General features: G+C 40.3%; 1 protein-coding gene across 8 annotated transcripts in view; it reads left to right on the top strand.

The window, feature by feature from the left end:
* LOC112451609 (tensin-1) overlaps nucleotides 1-22,804 on the top strand; it is a 170,737-nt gene that overhangs the window by 87,076 nt on the left and 60,857 nt on the right. For 6 of the 8 annotated variants that reach the window (XM_025011326.1, XM_025011337.1, XM_025011331.1 and 3 more), the window contains one exon: nucleotides 15,628-15,807. In XM_025011326.1, the coding sequence (XP_024867094.1) occupies nucleotides 15,628-15,807 (180 nt within the window). Of the gene's footprint in view, nucleotides 1-5,641; nucleotides 6,030-11,361; nucleotides 11,851-15,627; nucleotides 15,808-22,804 lie in introns of those variants that run through there. The other 2 variants (XM_025011329.1, XM_025011330.1) reach the window with 2 other exon arrangements.

Here is a 22,804-nt window from a genome sequence, read left to right as displayed (position 1 = left end):
CGATCAGCATCGGCGTAAACTCTTCTTATCGATCGACGGCTTATCGAGAGTAAACACGGAAAGACTTCGTAGTACTACGAAGATAAGGGACCGCCTACATTGTCGGGCGTCCATTCATTCCGCGTCAATGCTTGTTCTAATTAGCGGCCGGCTTTGACTTTGTCGATTAAAGAGAGACGGAGCTTATCATTTGCCTTCGGGTCGACCGGATGTTGTGGAATCGTTGTTTTACAATGGCTGTTTTACGGGCGTCCTGTGCAGGGACTCGTAAAGTTAGTCCCGAATCGAGTTACGATCTGTCCTGTACTGGAGTCATTGACTATTGTGGAAGGCATTGAGAGACTGTATAAGGTCTTACAAAATTCGATCGCTTTTCTTCTTGAATGCAATTCCGTGAGATTTCTGGAGCATATTTCATGTAACTTCAAGTAAGATAAGCAGAAAGACCCTTGCAACATTGTCGAGTTAGAGGGAAGTACATCCGCTTTCTATTTAATAAAACTCATGTCCCCGGCTACGAAAAAGTTTTGAAAGAGCAAGGTATCGCGGAATTTTGAGAGGAAATTTCATGAAAACTTGTTGCTCTTTTCACTCCGCAGAACTTTTGATACACTTCGTATATTCTTCCGGGGATAGAGTTTTGTAGGACTTCTTCCCTTCATGCGCGTCTCGGGACGAGTTTGTTAAATTTTTAACACATCCATTTCCCGCGCATAATACGCATTACAGTATACCATTCCTTTTTTAAAGGAACTTTTCAAGAATTTACTACGCTTCTTAATATTTCACGCAAACGTTGTCATCAGTGACTATCTGAAGTATTTATGCTGAGGGGAAACCAGGCGTCATTTGTTCACGCGTATTTGTGTAACGCGTATGGGGGGACGCGAGAAAGCCATTCGCTCGCTGAAAAATATTCTGGTAGCGACGGCAGTAACTGGAAGCAATAATTTCTACGGCGACTTTGCGACATTCCGGTTTTTTCTTCTCCTCTCCTCGTACGCGCACGCTGGTACACTCTGGTCGAGTGGCCGGCCGGACGAGATCGTAGGGGAAGGAATGCAAACACACGACGGAACTGTGTGCGCATTGCTTATGTGCCCACGTGGGTGGTTGGCTAAAGTGGGTGGCTGCTTGACCGGCTAGGACGATCGGTGGGAGAGTGCTGTGCTTCAAGTGCCCACTACGCCTGGCTCCACAAGCTGTAACTTCTGGTTTACCTTTCCGTCGACCTTCGAGACATCGAGCTTGAAATCAAGCATCTTCAACGATCGGATAAGAACACCATGAATAGCATAAATTATTATGAAAAATAATTTAACAAGTAGCGGAATCTGAGATTAATAATAACAAATGTACATCCGACAAAATATTTTGTAGAAATCACAAATATTAGCAACGGTATTAAAGTTTGTTTTTGCTAGTCCGAAGAATTTAACAGCTATAGAAATATATATTTATTACTTATTCTAATTTAAAAACTACGCATTTCGTTTTTCGTTAGACCGTCGGTAGGAAATATAAAACAGCTTACGGTAACTCTGTATAATGCGACATGAACATGACGCGCGGATTATTTGCCGAACGATTGCGTGACACCGTCGTTGTATCACACTGCTGATACGCGAGCAGCTCGACGGAGCCATTAAAACTTGAGCCATAATAACACTCGGCTTCGCACGCACCTTTTGCACCACGTGGCGGTGATAACGTTCGTGAAAACGCTGCTGCTCGATTTTATGACGCGCGATACAGCGACTTAACAACCGGGACGATACGCCGGGGAAGATACCGCGATCTTGCGAGGAACTCGCAGAAACCAAACGGGTCGCGCTTGTCGACTTGAAGACCCACTTTTGCATAACAACATGCTGTTAGACGGTACGATTATTTGAAAAATATAGCAAAGATATCTAATCTTTGATATTTTTGCTCCATTTTGCCGTAAAATATCGAAGTATATAACATTGAAATATATAAAACTACACGGAGAGAATTTTTTGTTATATTTTATCCTTAAATTCACTACGAACTTGGGACAACTTGACAACCAAGGAATTTTTAAAATATACAAAAGACATTTTACAAACAACGTGATAAAAATACCAACCAGATTGGTAAATTTTGAAAAATTATTGAAATTTCCTAGATATATTTTAGTAAAATTAATCAAACATTTTTCATATTTGAATGTAATAGATATTAATATTTTTTATTATGGTAGATATTAATCAGAATAGCTCGCATAAAATTCTTGGTGGTACATGTTGTCCCACAACTACCATGATTTCAGGGTAAATTTTAAGAGAAAATTCTCTCCGTGTAAAAATTTAAAAAAAGTTTTTAAATTTTTCCGTCTCTTCCGTATTCTTTCGTAAATTAAATAGGGGATTCTCCTCGCTTCGTGTTATGTTAATTTATACTGTACTGTTTCCTGCGAAATATGCTTCAATCGAAATAGACAATGTCAGTGTGCTTGAACGAAATTGTCGATTAATTAAAGCGTCCATCTAGCGCATGAACTAAAAGCATTTCGGGATGACGCAACTCAAGCGCAATCAGCATTTTATACTGCGAGTCGATGCGGCCTCGCCTCGCGACGATCTTAATTACTTTCGCACATACACGCCGCTGAGCTGAGAGACAAATTGCATTCCTCGGCGGGGCCAATCGGCGTGCAATTATGCGACGTCTCATAACTCAGATCGTCTTCCTCTTCGCGGCTCCATTGTCCGCCGTCCTTGCACGACCGGCACCGACACGCTGTCGTCGATGGGGGACAAGTCCCCCTCGAATCTTCCCCGTTCGCACGCGAAGAAACGAGCGCACGTGCAAATCTCGCTTCGTGCAAACGACCTCGCGTTACCGGTGCGGCGCGGCCGCGTAGGACGCGCGGTGCTCCTTTTCCGCGTGGGGATATCCTACGAACTTTTTGTACTCTTGCATTTTTGTGCGCGGCACGGCACAGCGTGGGCGTCGTGCCCACGTTCTCCAATGTTCTCCTCGCCGTTCTCCGACGCTCTCCGGCGCTCTTCAGCTCTTCAGCCGCCGACAGATCGTTGAAATCTTGACGGAAATCTCGGTTGTTTTAAGCCCTCGCACTCGCCGAGTTTTCTCCTCGCTTCACTTTTGCATACCGGTGATATCTACGAGAGTGCTACATGTAAAATGGGCTTGTTGAAGACAGTTCTGCCCGAGCCGTTTAATCTTTTACGTTTCATCTGACATATTCCATTAGCTATACGCACAATACGTGCTATCTTTATCAAATATATTTTTGCATCGCGGAGTCAAGTTTGTCAGCATTACTCACGTCGTGTACTTTGGCCCAAACTTCATTGTGATTAATTGCAAACGACAAAGTGCAATCCGCGACTTATTGTTTAATTCGATTTTTATGTCTTTTATACCTCGACTCATTGTCAGATAGATATCATCGCTTCCGCTTGAAGAAACTAATTGAAGCAGATAAGGCGCGACGGCGGCGAGTCATGCTAATCGTTTCAACATTGCGTAAAATTCTATTTTTTCTTATCTGATAAAACATATTCAGTAATTTTCTGTCATTACCGTTTATGAGCGAAGCGCCAATGAGGTGCAACCGTCGCGACCAGGAAACTCCATTTGCCATAATAGACTCATTGTTCGGTCGCGAACGTGACGCTCATACGTAAAGCCGGTGGCGCGAGATTAGCCGCATCGATAAACGGATTAATTAAACATCGAATTAGGACGGACTGCGCGCTCCAGCTCTAATTAACTTGGATCGTTTAAGATTGCGATCGCGCGGGATCACCTGCGACGCCTAATACTTCTTCGACTGTTATCTTATACATTTACGCCGATATCACCGTTGTCACTTTAACGTGCGACGAATCACGCGTTTCGTTATATAAGCGCAGATGGCATATACCTACATATTGCGTCGTTGCGACGATAAACATCAACGTCCGTGTCGTACCTCGCGGCTTCGCGAATTTCAACAATGTTCCGAAACGCGTCAATCATGTTTCCGGATATGTGCGGAAATCTGTGGCAGTTTGACTTTTTGATATTCGTGAATTTTGAAAATATCTCAAAAATATACTAGTAAAATAAAAAATTGCAACCAAATACATTACATATTCAGCATATTTTGAATATTTTAAATTATAGTACTAAAATAAGTTTTACGCTTAATGCACAACTTAATGTTAAATAATATTAGGAAGGATATAGAGATTTTGCACCATAATAAATAAAAGCAGCATTGATCTGAATGCAAAAATAAATTGTATCTGATCGGATTATTTCTGGCCACAAATATCGTCGGTTTCAAGTTCACAGTGTAACTTTATCGGCTTCATAAACTTGAAAAATATCTACTGAAATAGTAATACTCTTTAACGTTAAACGAAGAAGCGTTTTTACCGCCGTCGCGCTGTTGTAATTTTTCTCGGTACAACTGCGTCGAATGTTCTTATTGAATACGCAAACGTAAATGCGCGACCTTCGTCGCCATCGCTGCAGCAAACTTTCTTGATGCGTTTGCAACAGTCTATGATCTCACGACCTAGAATTAAATATTGTGTATGTGACACATGTGGACAATTACTATCGTAATTACAGTCTTAATATGTAGGGTAACATAGAGCCCTAAGCTTATGATAAAATAAATTGCTGCGATAAGCTTACCGGATCTTTTAAGTTAATTTTCTAATTGGTGTTCAAATTTTTTTTTAATTTTTTATTTATTTATATTTTATGTATATTTACGCAACTTTTTATTATAAACAAAAGTTATAATAATGGTATTGCAGTTATTTTTGCAACAAAAATTAGTCGAATTTCTTATGAAGTCATTATTTAATTGGCCATATGCCAGTTTGCTTGCGTGTTCACAGTCGACCGGTCAGAAGTAAAATTAATCGAATATGATCTATAGACATCAAGCCGGATGTGTTCAGTGAATCATGCGACAGTGAGCATTATTTATAGAACTAGCTAGTTGTTTTCGAGCAAAACTAAATCGTTTCTATAAAACGTAAGAAACATAAACGAGAAAGAAATTTTTCTCTTTTTTTTATAAACAATTTCAAAACATTCAGCTTTACATTGCCGATATTTCGACCAAATATTATCTTCAGCGGTATTGAATTTATTTCGTTCGTCAAAACATACATGCATGTCCATCTGTCTCCGAGATAAATTTACATCAGCCGATTGCATCCGATCGATCACTCCTATTCGGATGGCTCGCGAATAACGGAGAATGTCCGAGATTGAAAAAAAGTTCAATGCTCCGCTTCTCGTATTCTCTGATATCACTATTGCGATACAGCTTTTTACTTCCAATCGAACAGGAAATAGGAATTTTTCCCATCTCAATTCTCCATATCCTTGCATATCATGAGCAAGCGGGTTACGCAAGCGGGGGTAGCGCCCCGCGCTGCAGCTCTGGCAGAGATCCCCTTTGCGGTTTCTGCCGTCGTCGGTTCCCACTCCCTCGGTGAGCGGCCTTACGACGTCGGTACGACACGGCGAGAAGACGAAGAGAGCACGCCGAGAGGTGCTCACGGAGAACGGAACATGCGACGCACGTCTCTCGGTGACTCGTGAGCGTGGATCGTGAGCGTCGCGACTTGCCGTATGCGCACAACAGCGGCCAGTCGGCGTACGTGCACACGTGTGAGCGCACGTACGCCAAGCGTACGCGAGCGCGCGTGAGAAATACGGATAGGGATAGAGGAATATAGGCGGCGAAAAGATCCAGGGATTTGTTCGAGGTGTCGCGGGACCCGATGATCGCGGAAAAGTGGAGCGATCTTTTTTATTTGCACGAAATTCGCGTTAACATCGCGTGAAACTGCGCTCGATTTCTCGAAAGATTTCTCTGAATCAAGTTTTATTTCGGCACCATGGAGTTGACATCTTACTGATGTTGTGGAATTAGTGTTTGTGAATAAATTTGTGAAATTAAATTCAAAGTATATGTGTTTATTATGCAGCGCAGAGTTTGCATTGGTGCATACGCGAGAGTGAGTTGCGCTGTAAATAAAGAGTTTCTTTTAGAACCATGTGGCGTTTGCAGAATGAGGATTTTGGCGTATATTTAGGGATTAGTTATATCTTCTTTTACAGTTAATTTTAATTCGTTAAATCCAGCACAACCACGCGCATCTGTGTCTTGAGAAAATATTTATGTCATTTAATATCAATTTAAATAAAGAGATAATAGACATTAGCTAAAAATATTCAACTTAAATAAAGAGAAAAAACAGATATCAGATAAAAATATCTCGATAATTATTGTCAACATTTTATCTATCTAATAAATTTTATATCTTTTTATATTAATAATGTAATAGAAAGTTTATAAATCAGAAACAGTCAATAGAGATTAAAACGCGCAACATCTAAAACAATTTTTTAATGTCGGATTTATTTTAAGTAATTTCAGTTTGATACACCTGCGTTCCTAAAATGAATAAAAGATTTCGAAAAAGAACAAAATTTAGACTGATGATGTAGAGGGATTGTAATAGAGAGTTATTTCCATTTGATAATTGTTTATTTTATTTGTCTTCTTGTACACTGACATTTGAGCAGAATAATATTATACCGTATACATATATCATTCTCGATATAAAGTTCATAAGCTCAAAAGCGCATATTAACGAGTTTCTTACAAATGTTATTATCGAGTTATGCTGGTTCAAATGTCTCCGATGAATCTCATATCGATTTCTTACATCCAACAAAAACGCCAGATATATGTGTCGTCCGATTGCACGTGTTATGACGCAAAGTGCAAAGGGCGATATAATTATGTAAATATTTGTATGGCTGTAACGTGATAAAGTTGTGGTCGAAACTGGCAGAATCGAAAAGAGAACATAATCCGATTATATCCGGCTGGTTATCGTCCGACAGATTTATGCATTCAGCCATACTTCGATGCTGATGCGTAACAGACGCGTGGGCGATGACGATCTTGAATTACTGTTGAGAGACGTTATTATCCTACGAGGAAGTTATTGGTCCATGAAACCTGCGTCCCGCTTCAGAGTTTAATTATAGACGAGAGTGAAACGCAACCTTGTTATTTAAAACGTTGATTTCTTTTCTACATTCATAATAGTTGATATATTATATATAGTCTCTAAATTAAAAAATTTGAGTAACAATAAGTATTATCATTATATGCAACAGATTTTCATTTGATAATAGCACTAACGATTTTATGTAAATAATTTATTACAACTAGGCAGGAAAGATTATATTAATTTCATTATGTAAATTACATATTGTAATTAATTTAATTTTATTATGTAATTTACATAGTGAAATTAAATTATTATCTTCTCTCTCTCTCTCTTTCTCTTTCTCTCTTTCTCTCTTTTTCTTTCTCTAATAATTCAATTACAATCATTACAATAAAATGCACTTAATTTTCTAAAGAGGATCTTATACCATGAGATCGGATACATTTGTCTGTTTTAAATTTCTGGAAAATGGAAGACCATGCTATGATAGTATCTCATGTAAAGGGAAAGTACAGAGGCTTCTTTATTCCTGACTGCTTTACACGTGATCATTCTCACGTATTTCAGCGACACGTAGCATAAGTTAGTAGCAAGTAGCAATGCGTGAGAAAGATGATTGTTTGCTTATCTTATGTCATAAATGGCCCTGCCACTGCACAATGGAGTAATAATGATAATAATGATGCAGTTCCGATTACAAAATGTTTCCCATTGCATAATTACTATTGAAATTACATACTACAAGTTTGGGAACATATTTTATGCGGAATATGTCACCGTGCGCCGTGCTCATTCGACCTTTCTGGGCCACTAGAATCATCAATTGACCTTTTCGTTACTAATGTGTCAGTGAAATGTAATACTGCTGGGACAACAACGGCCCATACATTATTATACTTCCACCGGAATGTATAACCAAACATATCGCAAATTATATAAGCTTAACCGATTTTATAATTTTTATATAAATTGATATCATTGACTTGCGATAATTTGTTCAAAGGAAAAGAAATTATAGAGATTTCTAAAAATGCGATAAATCTGCATTCCAAATTTTCGGTTTATCATGGAGAATATATGCAATCAACTCTATTCTGTTAACCGGTTTTCTGATTAATACAAACACAATTTTGCGCCGAAATAATAATTTCACCGTACGTTTGTCGCGTTTCAGCGAGATATTGGCGATAATCTCGTATTATAGCATTAAACCGCTGTAGCACTTTGTCCCGTCGCGTCATGTCGCGTCGTGTCCCGCGATAGAATCGACACCCTCATTTAAACACGCGGCAACACGATATTTCGCTCTCCCGTGGACTGTCATGTCCCGGGCGTCGTCGTACCATCGCAATGGTGGAAATTCTACGGTTTATTGTTGGCCCCGATAAACGCCGCGCGTATATATACATATCTGGTCCGTAAAAGCACGCCGATAGCACGCCGTGAGAAACGGTACCCGAGGTGGTAGTATCCTTCGGCCGATGTGCTTCGCGAAACGTGCGCAGTCCGATCGCTTAAAGAGAAGACTTCGTAGCACGAGCACGAAGCGGAGCCAGACATGTAACCTGAATTTTCTTTCGTGAACAAACGGCGACAGCGGGTATACGGCCGTGTGCGCATAGCTGGACCCGGAGTTGATATGGACGTTGAGGTTTTGCTCGTAGCTCGTAATCTCCCACCAGGGTTCATTTGCTCAGGAAATGGAAGATCTCCGCTTGCAATTTTCGGTCTAACAAAGAGTGATACCCTGGGTTTATCTCTGTTATAGCCGCTGTCATAAAGAGACTCACTTTATTTCTAATTCACAAAGTTTGTCTTTTTACTATTTTATTATTATTTGCGATATTCCTCAAATAAATGTTTTAGGCATAAAAACGAACGCTTCTGTCTTTAACGCGCTTTATCTCGTCTTCAATTCTGAAATTAAAAAAAATACCGTGAGAGAATTTATTGTTCATTTAAATACAGTTCCAATGGCGTTAATAGAAGCTTCGATTTTTTATTAATATCCAATTTGTTTTTGAACGATGATAAATCTTTTTTAATCTCAACTTTGCACCAAACTGTTTTATTTCTATTTCCTTTCCCCAATGTTACGTATAGGAATAAAATTTTTTACGCAGTTATTTGCAGTTCACTGCACACGATCGAGAATATCCGGGATTACAATACAGTCGGTCGGTGGAAAAAAGGGGAGCGTTCCTCTGTTAAATCGGAGCCGTACAAATGTCGAGGTTTCGCTGTCGGTATAATCTCGATCTTGCGCGCCAGGTCGTTTATCCTCCCCGAAGCGATGCTGCGAAGAGGAGACGTCCGGCTTCGCTCTCCCTCGCCTGATGGTCTACCACGTCCGTATACGTACTTTAAAGCGCACTGTCGTCGATCGTTCGAAAGCCGACAACAGAAAGTCCTCGCTCTCTCTCCCTCGACATATTAAAGGTAACTCCGAACGCCCGGAACCTTTAACGCTCACTCCCTCTCGATTGTCTAACGAATCGAGGCCGCACGGGTGACAGATAAATGCGGAGGTCGCGTCATTTCGTGAAAGATCTCCGCCTTGGCGATGGCAACGGCTCTCAAATATTAGCCAGATAAGTCACTTGAATAGCTTCGCCGGAGGTGTTTACTACGTCGGAGTAAACATATAGTTGGTTTAATAACCGTTCGCGCATGAGATGCGCCAGTCGGGACGAAAAGTTAGGAGAGATTATTTCGCCGCGATGCCTGTTAAAAGCTAGAAATGGCACCCTTCCGAATGCATCGGGCGTGCGGTGTCATTTACGCGCCACGAAAGATAGGCGGATGGTTGGTTTAATGCGCTCAACGCGAGCGATATAATATCCTTCCAGTCATTCGGTCTGATGTTACGACTGGAATTTCGCGTGCGGCGGATAAAGAAATTTAAACGCGAAATTGTGGAGCACAATTATACCGTTACGAACGCGAGCAGAATGCATCGCGAATTCTCACAGGAAGCGGTGACTTTTACTATTATTATTATCACTGGCGTAATTCATAACTCGCATTTGTCTACGCGATAGTGCGTGGAGTCGGGGAAACATTTATTAGCTTCCTCCAACGATCTGCTGGGGGACGACTGCTGGGAACCCGGCGTGGCGGTCGACTGAACATTTTCGCATTAACATTAACCCGCGAGATTAATGGCACGCGGAAATCCTCGCGGCACGCTGAAAAGAAACCGAGAGATCGTAATCGGCCAGGATCGGACACCGTGTGTCGTGAGAACATCGCCGTGGCCGTTCTCTATCGTTGTCACCGAGAAACCGTACACATTTTATGCATCCGATATATCGATATCCTTACAACGGCTCGAAATCCAGTACGTGCACGAAACACGATATACCGCGAACGGAAGTGCCGAACGGAGAGAAAGAGCAATGAGCCCTTGGTCATTCGGCGTGTGGACGTTGAAACGAGTTAGGTTTCGAGAATAAAGGGTTTGAACACGAAAATGGAAGCTTTCCCGCTAAGTGCTCCAACACGTAAAACCATTTGTAGTTTGAAGGTATTTTTTTGCTCAACCTTTGTACTTTTGTTCTTCTCAGTAGTTTGAATGTTATCGATTTAAAGGCAATAGTTTCAGCAAAAGAGAATATTTATATAAGTCGATGGACGTTGTGCATCAAGATTATGAAATGAATTTAAAAGTATATAACTTATTAATTTTTTTGAATTAAATTTAACACGATAAATAAAAGCTATGTTTTAAGTGAAGTAACTTTAATAATAATCTAATTTGTCAATTAATATAATACTAATCTTTTTGTTGAATAAGAAATTTTCTATCTCTGAAAGAATCGTGGGTGGATATAAATAGTATTCAAGGTTTCTTTTATTTCGAATATCAAATATGTCAATGCGCTGCGAACGAACATGTGACGAATTGATGTCGTTTTCAAAGTTCTTGAAAGGATTCCGCGGTTTATCGACGAAGTCACGCGAATTCGAGGCGTGGATTTGTACGTTGAAGTCAGGACGCAAGAAAAATATTACTATGGCTTTGCGGAATGGGCCAATAAATTTTCATACTTAATATCGTCGGCACGAAAAGCGCTGCCAGCTTTCGAATACATTATCGACGATCAGTAATTATCGAGATATTACGTATGAATTATTTATATTTAAAGATATTTATATTTTACGTACATTTTCCACCGAACAAATTTTCTCTCAATTTATTGAATGCTGGTTAAATATAAATTCAAATTATCATAAATTGATAATAATAATGAATTAATAACAATAATATTAAAACATTAAAACATTGTGCATAATTCTGTGGTCGTAATATATCAATTATTAATTTTTGATAAAGAAATGTTGATGAAAACCCGAATGAAGAATCGGATGCGACGTGCCATGTGTCAGTGTAATTTCGTATGAGCTGCTCCGAACACACACGCTTTAGTCGAATGGAGACTGAGCAGCGGCGATGAATGATGGACCGGTTGGTGCAACGACGACGTCCCCGACGATGAAGAGTGCAGAACCGGCCGCGCGTCGTCGTGGCCATTATCGCGCGACCTTCTCTCGCACTTTGCGCGTCATCGACTATTTATGTGTCTAAGAAAGAGCATCTCTTTCGAGATCAACCGCAGAAACAAGAGAGAGAACAGGGGTCCGGCTCGTGACATTTGAAGGAAACGGGCTCTCCTGGTCCTCCTCTCCATCAACATTTCTTCTCGTTCGGTCTCTTCCGCGCAGCGTCGAGATAAAGAGACGTCGGGGAAGCTCCGACGCGAGGAATGCTCGCGGGATGAAGGCCAAGATACCACGGAAAGAACTGGACGACCTCTTCGACGAGGTACGCGGTAAGATCGCTCGATAGGAGATGCGCGATGCGCCGCGCGGCATCGAAGGGACTTCAATTCGGCGCGCAATCGCTTCCTCCTCGACGCGCGCCCCGCGATTTTTGCGATCGCGCGATTAGCCCGCGCGGCATCGTCGCTCGAAGACAGACCGAGGCCGATTGGCATGCCAACACTTCGTCGGCACGTCAAGCGTATTTCATTTTAATGACGCGGGAATAACGAACGCGTCATGACGTGGCTTTTGAGAAAATGGAGGAGAGAGAGTACCAGCTATACTCTTCTGAATATAATACATGTTTTATACCTTACTTTTGTCTGGATTTTCTGACTTTTTTTTTTAATTCATATTACTGAAAATTATTTAAATTAAAACGAGCAGTATTCTATTGAAAGTTTTCAAATTACCGATGATAATGCTAATTCAGGCGTCGACAAGTTTAGAAACGGCATCATTTTTTTCGGCGAATAATGCGAAATACGACAGCGAGGTCCGCCGTGATCCCACTTGTCAGCACGCTTCGAATTACAGCGAAATTCCAAGAACTTTCCAGTACACCCGCAAAACCTCAACTAGAGAAGCGGCGTGTTGTCTCGGTTGTCGTATTCGGATAACGTTGCACGCCACGCTCGAAGTACTACACCGCCGCGAAATTCGCGCGCGCTCGCTTTCACGCTCTGACGGACACTTGATCCTGAAAAATTTCGCGAAGCGTTTAATTCGCGGGGGAACGACGTCGCGCGCAAACGAGATGACGTCGCTGCGCCGCGCCGCGTGGTAACCCTTCCGCGGATAACAGAGGGAACAAAAAGCGGAACTGCACCGCGTTGCATTACCGCCGCGATGCAATCAATTTTCGCCGCGTGCTCGAGCCGACCGCGCGTGTTCGCGTGGGGATTACATGATAGATAACAGTCGATCTTCTCGAGCGATCGCGATAGGCAATTCAACAGAATATAGGGAGAAAGGGCGGTCCGCCGATAATGAAAGATCTTTTTCTAGCAGTGGATGATGCGTTAAAAATTGTTATTATAATTACTTATACTACAAGTAAGATCGACCTTAGACTAAATTTAAAAAAATAATCATGTTCTGATGACGTTTAAATCTATGATATATACCTAAAGCAATTAATCAGTTTGAAAAATCAGAATCTGTCGAGATTAATTTATTTTGATTCATAAATTATATTGATATACTGCTTTTTCTGTTGTGAGATATTGCAAACTCATTTTGCATTTATTGGCATTGAACAGCGTCAAATTGAAATTATTTGGTGACTTTTTAACATTATCATAAAGTAAGCCAGCACTTCCGTTTAAAATGCAACTGAAATTAATTAACGTTTTAAATTACAGACGAAGAAAACTTCACTGGTACATTATCTTATGAATCTAAATGATTCTACGACATAAACAGTTGAGTTTTCTGTACGTCATGATACGAACCATACGATTCATTATGAACAACGGCGGGCGTCGGAAGAGAGTTTTGTTTCGCAACATTGCACTTTATCCGCTATAAATCGCGATTTAACTGAAGCGCTATTTAAACCGCGCCTTTTGTTTACGATGAAAACGATCGCGTCCCGCACGCGTTCCGCTGTACCGTATCCGGTAGTCGACCTCCGCGTAGATCGCCCGGATCGCCACATGAATGCCACGGACGTATCTGACGATCTTGATCGTGCTGGATCACTCTCAGCGCAACGTCATGAAAGACGGAGGCTAAATCACAGCGCGGCCCGTTAGTCTCGATCGTGCACGTTTATGTGAGCTCGTACGATCCACGCACACGAAAGCGTCCCCATTTGGTCCCTCGCGCATCGAGATTCAGTCTGGAATACATATCGGGTGAAACATAAATTTCCTTATGTTGATTTTTATTACCTTTCACATAAATTTTATGTAGAGAAAGTTATAAATTCTTCATACACCTCTTTTCCCATGTGAAAGATGCCATTACACTCGTAACAAAAATTTCATAAAATCTGCTCTATCATAATAAAATAAATTTACATTTAACGTCAATTTCCGGTGCATTCGCGTTGTCGTATTTTCAGAGAATTGATATTAAAAATATGCATGCATTACTAAATGATTTTTGTACTTAGTGTCAATTACTGTACATACATAATATATAATCTCTAATGGTTGCAAAGAAAATATTTGAATATTATATACGGTCGAAAATGTTTGCTCTCAAAAATTAAATTTTCTCGAAAAGTTCGAAAAGAGAATTTTCAAGACACCATATACGTGGCTGTACAAACACCAACAGTGTTTTGCCAATCCATTCCGCGAGTGTCACTTTGACCGACACGTGCACGTAGATTTAATACCGCGCGGTAAGAGGAAGCTCCCGAAAAATGCATCCTTTAATCGCGGCGTGGAATCTGCGGGAGATTACACGACGCGACGTGAGATATTATTATATACAATGTGGCCGCGATTGCAAGGGGAATGCCGTAACGGATGTAAATTAGCCTCATTCCTCGCGAAATTAATTCCGAGACCGTGGCAATCGGGCGCGCCGATTTGACATGGGTGAAAAATTTTAGATTGACTCCCCGCAATTCGCCGACGTGCCCCGCACAGTCTCTCGGGGTCTTAAAAAGGCAGCGTCGATTGGCAGGCGCGGGCCACACGTTCGGAACACACTCGCTCGAAAGATTCCGCTTATACGGCCTCTATTATACTCCCCCGGCGCTAATTGCTATTACGGTGAGGCGGTGTTGCATAAGCGCAATTATCGCATCCGCGAACGACGCTGTTCTTGAAGGATTGCACACGCGCACGCAATCTTGCGTAGTTCGGCCGTAGGGGTCTACGAACTTCTACATCAGACAGCCGTCAACTCGTCATCTTGACAGCCGCTATAAAATTATTAATTGCGGCGGATACACGTCATAGTAAACGATTGACACACATACTTCCCCATATATATTACGTTACGCACATTAAATTATATCACGATACATATAAAAGAAAGAATACTGTCATGTGCTATGATATCGAAGAGAGGGAACTAAATTAATGACTATTTTTTAACCACTATTTTCTTAACCATAGGTTTCAATTCGTTGGTACTTAGCTCGACTTCCGTTTCAAGTCTCCATTTATGATTATTTTTGACACGTGTAGCTCTTTTCGATTGATACGTTACACTCACGAGATGATATGAGACTAGATAGCTAACGGTATTTCAGTATTAACGTAAAATTTAGCAGGGAATGTGACCTTATTTACGGCATTCGTGTAGGCTGGCTCGCCATTCTAATTAGACTTGTCGGATCGGCGGAGCGGAGCGATCGAACTCGATACAATTGTCTAGAGGCAAATATCCGAGACTAATCGAACTGTGTCATCTGATGATATGACGTGTATGCGGGCGATCTAGTTCTTCAAGGATGCAAGTGTTCAGCGGCACGCCGGCGAGACGACGTATGCATATTAATTGCCGTGAAAATGGTACGCGCGTTTACATGCGAGGGAGTCGTTATTCACTTTGCTCACAATCGGAAGGAAGCGCGATGAATAGATTTTAAGTAATAAGCTGATTAATTCTTTTTTTATATTTAAGAATTATTTACAGGCTAATATGTTCGAAATGTTTTATTATTTAAAAAATTGCAGAGAAATACGTTCAATGTCTTAATTTGAAAATAAACCGACTAACGTGTGTTCCTAATTACTCGGAAAACGTACGTCTCATCTCGTCTCACGTCTTCTGACAAGAAATTTAATAAGAAATTATGCACTTTTTGCTTTAGGGCGCGCGGTTCCGAGACACCTCGCAGCAAATCCATAAACAATGGCAAGCCGATCCAGCGAGGGCATTTCCAACTGTCGGCGGTGTCACTACAAATTCACCCTCGCCGGCATCGGGAGAGCTCTCTACGCCAAATTCCACTCCCAGCCCTAGCCCTAGCCCGACTAATCAGCAAATCACGGTAAGTACCTATTGTTAATCAAATTAAGCAAAATGCGATACGGTGCAGAAATTATTGCAATTAGTTTTGGTCTTATATGTATAAGACTAAACAAGATTCAACTTTAAGAAAGAAAGTGACATGCTTGATTTTTTTTATGATAATGTGGCTTACATTAATTTTTCCAGTTTGTTATGAAATAGAAATTATTTAAATTTATTAAAAATAGAAATTATTTATATGTATTTATATTTCTAAAAAAATGTTTATTAATTAATATTGACATTTTAATCGCGGTGTGTACTTATGTAATCTTATACATGCGTATAAATAGAAATAACAGAAAACTGGAGCAGAATTTTCGTCGTGATACTTTATCCTCCTGCGAATATCGTTCTCCCAATCTCGTGTACCTCCACCGTGAAATCACGAGCGACATTTTGCGATTTCCACCTGAGCTCACGACGCTCTCGCGGTGCCTCACGAAAGGTAACGAGAAACAATTTCTTCCGACACGACCGTCGTGCGAAAATGTTGAGCTGTAAGTCGCGCAGCGGGATGCGGACCGGCGACATTTTTCTCGAAAGACCAATAAACTTTTATCTCAGTTATACGCAAGAGGCGACGAAGCGTCGTTGTGCATGTCTTTTTGTCGTGCGAGCCTCGTGCAAGTGCAAGCGTCGCGTAAGTGCGCTGAGCCGGGCTCTGAAATCCTCCGGGGGTATATCAACCACCATTTGAGATTCCGTCGTCCATGTAGGTCAGGGATTGAGGCACCGGTGAGCTTTCGCGGAGAGCGCGATACATACGGGATACACGTGTGAGCACGTTCAATGTGCATTTTGCATGCATTCAATGTCGTAACCGATTTCGGCTACCAAACAACGCGCGACAGCTGCATATGAAATATTTTTGGTTACAAATTTACGTTTGCATAAAAGAAACTACACTTACGATATTCTGACAAAGCGACTTTTCAACAGCGAATTCTCGTGAAATTTCTTTCGGCAATATCTGCAACTTGAAAATTTATTGTACAATTTTTTCTTGATTTGATATCAATGCACGTCGAGACGAACACGAGTTGCATATTGTAGTTCAGTATAAGCCGATTGCTCGAGAAAGCTTTCAAAGTTGTCTACAGTTCTTGAAAAATAAGGAATCTCCAAGCTCACAATGCATTAAATTTTTTCCTCTCTCTTTGTATGTCATGCATCAATTTTATAAAGCGATGTAGTTGCTACAGCGGCTGCTTGCGTCACTAGCAGAAAACACGTATATACGTGTTGAGGCGTATACAAATTTACGCACGGCATTGTCCCCACGAGACTATCGGTATGCAAACCGTACATCCAATTGAACCGGTCGAGCAGTCGAGGGGGTGGTTACCCCCGGACGATGGTGCCATTGTGCTCGCGCTGCTGTGGGATCTGGTTCTGGGTCAGTGTGGCTTAATGAGAAACTATCGGGCTTATATATACGTAGTCCATCGCGGTGTACTCGTTATGCAAAACTCGCACACAAATTGAATTTCTCCTCGCGACGCGAGTTTGTCTTTTATGGAATTAAGTCCCGCCCGTCGCGCCGCGCCGGGAGAGAATGTTTGACGTGACGTTTGGGGATTAAGGTCGTCCCATTCGCGCGACTGGCAGATGAAGATCTCTTCCTGGTCGCGCCTGTGGGAAACGGACTAAGACAGCGAATACGTAATTGCGAAATTAGCGCCGGCGTTTGTTACGGGGAAACGGGATTAGAATTTATTTCTCATATTTCTCAGGCAATCTGATTTCCGTCTGAGGCTTCTGAGGTTTTGCATCTTGGTATTTCTTAAAAGACTAAATAGAGAGATAAAATAGAATAAATACATAATATAAAAATCCACTAACTGATGTTAGTACAGCTATTGTTTCTCTCATCACAGAGTTTAGTAGTTTTAAAAAATTCTAGATTTAGAATGTCAGACTTGACAGGCTTTGATTGAAACAACCACATTATTGAACAATCCCCATATCCATCATGCAGATATACATATAGTATTTCAAATGAAATAGCAACCGCAAATAATGCATCCTAATAACGTACAACAGTTTATTACCGTAGTTGTGATTGCGGTGATACTGCACGTATGTTTACACCGCCGCACCGTCGTGCTTGAAGATACAACACACCGCGAAAAAATAACATGCTCGTCAGTTGAACAATAAATTAGGATCTCGTTCTCGCAGATTTTATCTCGGCAGATAAAAGTACTATGTTTGCACTCGTGTCGTAATATCTTACACTAATCTTGTTTTTACTCAATTCCGTCATAAATTCATCCTCGACGAAAGGTTACTTTTGATACACCGACTAAATCGATACGGTGACATCAACATTTTATATATTAATCAGAAACCCGCGATGATCCCATTTTTTTTATATTACCAACCTAATTACGTAATTATGGCCTGGATTTCGCGTTATCGCAGCTAGCAGACTTCGGATATGATGCATTATGATATATTACATCTCTGAAGAGATAGAAGAGAATTATCGGATAGAAAAGCAACAAGAGTAGGAAAAATTTTTAACTTATTGATGCCATGGATATTAAAAAAAGGTTGAGGATAAAATAAGACTTTTTTGAAATTTTTAATTAAAATTGTGTTATATTAGCAAAAGTATTGTCATTTTTTAAATTTAAATATTTTAAAATTTTTATTATTATTGTTGGACCAACAATTTCTTAATATTATATGAAGCAACAATTTCTTATTCGAATTTATTTGTATTATCCGAACAATACAATTATTTCAATATATTTTGAATTCTACTATATTTTGACATCTTAATATATTCAATCTCAATCTTATTTATAGATCAGAATTTCCATTTACATCACATTTGTCTGATGAAGATGCAACACGAAATCGAATTTTGCGGCACAAATCGAATTATCTAGCGCAGCTCAATTATGCGTGCGATTGCAATTTTGATATCATTAACACATTAGCACTGCAGCTTAGAGAGGCGAACATCGATATCGGTGGCCTCTTCGGGAAATTCCTTATTTACGTAATATTTAGATGCTAGAAAAAAACCGCTTATTTTAGCAGATAGCTAAACGGAGCAATTCCAACAATCTTCTGTTGATGATAACAGTAATTTACCGTAATGTCGTCATGCAACACATAGTTAATAATAGTAATTTTTATCAACATCTGTGCCAAGGAAAGCAAGAATAAGTAAATTTAGGCACAAAAGTAGAAATAGATATCACTAACGAATGCATTGTTTAGACGAAGCCTAAAAGCCTACGTGATAACGCAATGCGTAATTATGACGTTTTTCATGAAACTGAAATGATTGCATTCCTATTATTAATGCTAATTAATGTTACCATATTATTATGTCAAACGAATACGCAGAATTTACATTTAGCCAATACCAATTAGCAAAGTTGGCTATTGCTACATTGAATCAGTTGAGTATTGTTTAATTCTTCGTTAGCATTGTACTCTGTTATATCAAGTTCTCTTCATCATAGAGCTTCTTTATTTCGCTTCTAAATCAGAGTTAAAATCACAATTCATTATAGCCGGCTCATTCTTTTTCAAAGCAGCTATATTATTCGCAGTTATCCTAAGTCATATTTAACAGTTCTTTCTCTTTCTCCCCTCTTCTCTCGCTCTTTTCTTCTCTTTTCTTTTCTTTTTCTAATCGCGTATATTCCAGCGTGTAGAAACGTGCAGGTGTATTATTGTTGCCATAAATAGGATCATATCATGCACCATAATACGTAATTTACCAGACGTCATAATCGCGGGTGCGGCGCGCGTCACGATTACACCGAGAGTGACTGATAGCGCGAATCGAGAATCGCCCCATTCCGAAAGCCAGAGAGACCAGACCCCTCGACCAGATTACCCGCGATATGCAAAGAAAAGTCACCAACCCGCTCGCAAATAAGCCGCCTTAGGTGAGGTCCGTATCGGCCGGTCGTCATAGGACTTCTACGACGGCATCGTCGACGACGACGACGACGACGATAACGACGGCGTCGTAGATATAGCACGTCGTGATTAATCCGCGACGGTTTTTACTGGCGCGGAGATACTCGCCGCGGCGCGGCGAGTTAATTAGCCCCGTCGGGAATCCCGTAGCGCGCGGATCGAGAAACGGCGTGCGCATCTTTCGCTAATTAACGTCTCAATCGCCGGATCTCATTGCGATCAGTAAAACGCCGAATACAACCGCGCCGCAATCATCCTGCAACAATCGTTACGGCGACGTAACTCCGCGATGTAACGCCGCGATAACTGGCAACGACCGCTCGTGCTGCGCTCGTAAAAGTCACCGGGCTCGCCGGAATAATGGAGCGACGTTTTAACACGGCCGGCCGCTGCTCGCTCGCCACGAGCGCCGATTTTTACCACCAGATATTTGAATTCGTCGTGCTGTGAGTTATGTTCTCCAACATTGCCGGAAGTTATTCCGCGTCGCGAATGTATGACGACTATAAAATTTTCACGAGCGCAATTGTGATTTGGGAACCTCAGGAAATTGGATTTTGACCGTTCTCTGCGCGGAGAGATTAGGATATATTATTAAATTCAACTACGTAATATGAAAGTACATTAAAATTGTTTTATTCGTATCTCTTATTCGTATCATAATAAGTTAATATAAACGAAATATTATATTGAAGCGATTATAAAGCAAAAGTTACATATATAAATGTTTCAGCACAGCCAGTACTCCTTTGCATGTTCTAACGATGCGAATATTAAATACGTCGGCGATTAATCTCGCCTCTTGCATGCTCCGACCGCTAATTTTCCATCCGCTTTAACTAAAGTTTCATTAAAGGCTCTCTCTCTCTCTCTCTCTCTCTCTCTCTCTCTCTCTCTCTCTCTCTCTCTCTCTCTCTCTCTCTCTTTCTTTCTCTCTCTCTCTCTCTCTTGCCCTTCGTCTCCTTGCCTTCGCTCTTTACGGCGCGTATTCGCCAAAAGGGTTTAAGGTTAAGAGGGTCGGCCGTTAAAAAAGAAAGCAAAAGAGGAGCAGCGGATCCTTGAGAATCCTACCGCAGCTGCCAGTCATCATCGGTGCAAGAAACGTTGTACGCGTGTTCCACGTCTAAAACCATTTCGACGAAAGGTCGGGAAACAGGACCGGAGGTTGTTAGACCGTTGACAAGGTACAACGCCGGCCCGTAATGACGCAGCTGGATATATGCAATCGCTCGTTATCCCGCGCATTTTTCGATGACTTTTGCTACTCGCTGTTTTACCCGAATTTTGCACGCAAAAATATTCTGTGCGTGGCGCGTATTACGATTTGCATATTCATGTTTGTGTCACCAATTTGCATAGCTAACAACGAAATGTACACCTCGCGGTGTTTCACCTACGTAGATTGTTTTTGTGTTTCATGAATAAAACAGAATTTTCTCTTTTGTTCGCAAGTAACATAAAAATTACATTTTAAACGTATATTATCTCTATTTCTTTCGAAACGTGACTTGGTACTTGATAAAAACTTATATGGACACCATAGTTTTTCTCTTTTTTTTTTATGAATAATTTTATTTAATCCAAAATGTTTAAAATCTGTAATTAACGGTTCTCTATTTGAATAGAAAAATATGTTACAAGATACAAATCTTGATCAAAGGGTGCGACGGTGTAATTTTCCCATCAATTAAGCGCATTTATTCACTGGAACGCATTTATTTTCTTTCCTGCAATCCTTTTAGAACATGCAAAACAAACTTTTCCAACATTAATTTAATTTTATAAACGATAATGATGAAAATTTCCGTTGAAATTATGGAATTACAAATTTATGTTGCTGTGCGTTATGGTTTATTTTACAAACAGATTTTATTTGATGATATAACATATTCCCAACGTTCAAATTTGCGAATAAATACATATCTGTAAACATTTGTGTTATACGAATCGCTAAACAATAATTTTCTCGTATTTCCACAATAATTTAATAGAAATATTGAATCATTATTTGTTGCAACACATGGCGTATTTTATCAGTATTTTGGAATTACACGAAGTATATTATTTGATTATTGCGTAGTTATAATTTTATTAAAAGTTACTACGATATGATTTCATTAATATTGCTTTTAATCCTCTACCGATTAATAATAATAGTGTGGAAAATTATTATTTCTTGAATCTATAAAGTTAATAAAACAGAATTGCATTGTATCTATATTACTGAATATTTTACAAAGTTTACGTATAAAGGTCGTCGTTCAAAATTACTGTCGATTTTATAAAATGTCGCGAAGTAACTATCGGCGAACTTGAGACTGTCTTCGCGGCCGATGTTTTCCAAACTCTCGTGTTTTCCTTTCGAAAGAGAGTACATTACCAGCCGACGACACGCGTACCTATCTAACATCTGCCGTGCACGCGTAAATATTACCGATTTATTTACGGTAACCAAGAAGGGGTTGCATCGTGCTCCTGGATTCGATCTTTAACAGAACGAGAGAGAGAGAGAGAGAGAGAGAGAGAGAGAGAGAGAGAGGAGGAATGCACTCTTAGTGCAGGCACCAGACGCGATCTGTTTAGTGCGTGCCGTCTATCGGAGGCATAATTTCCGGGTAAATTTAGATACGCTTTGAGAGTCTAAGTTCCTGTGTACAATATTATGTACAATATTGTTAAATCTCCATTATAATATTATATATGCATAAATTATACAATTAATGTTATAAGGCTATCGTTTTATTTTTGGATCGTATTTTATTGATCGTTTTTATTTATTTTGCAATAATATTAATTGCAAAATGACTTTTGCTTCAATAACACTTTGTCAATATATTTTGGAAAGTCCGAAATCTTTTCTCCAATCCTTCACCAAACACATGAATCAAATTTTATTCACAGAATATAAAGTTCGGTAACATACGCTGAAAACTCAGTAGGAATCTTAATGCACCTCATCAGTCATGATGAATTGGGGATGAGCCCCGCTGACACGCCAGATGCATCACTGGCAGCGAATGTGTTAA

This window comes from Temnothorax curvispinosus, unplaced genomic scaffold (assembly GCF_003070985.1).
Source record: "Temnothorax curvispinosus isolate PA1 unplaced genomic scaffold, ASM307098v1 QBEX01002414.1, whole genome shotgun sequence".
NCBI lineage: Eukaryota > Metazoa > Arthropoda > Insecta > Hymenoptera > Formicidae > Temnothorax > Temnothorax curvispinosus.
Note: the sequence above shows the minus strand (reverse complement) of the source record. Positions and strands in the feature narration are given on the sequence as shown.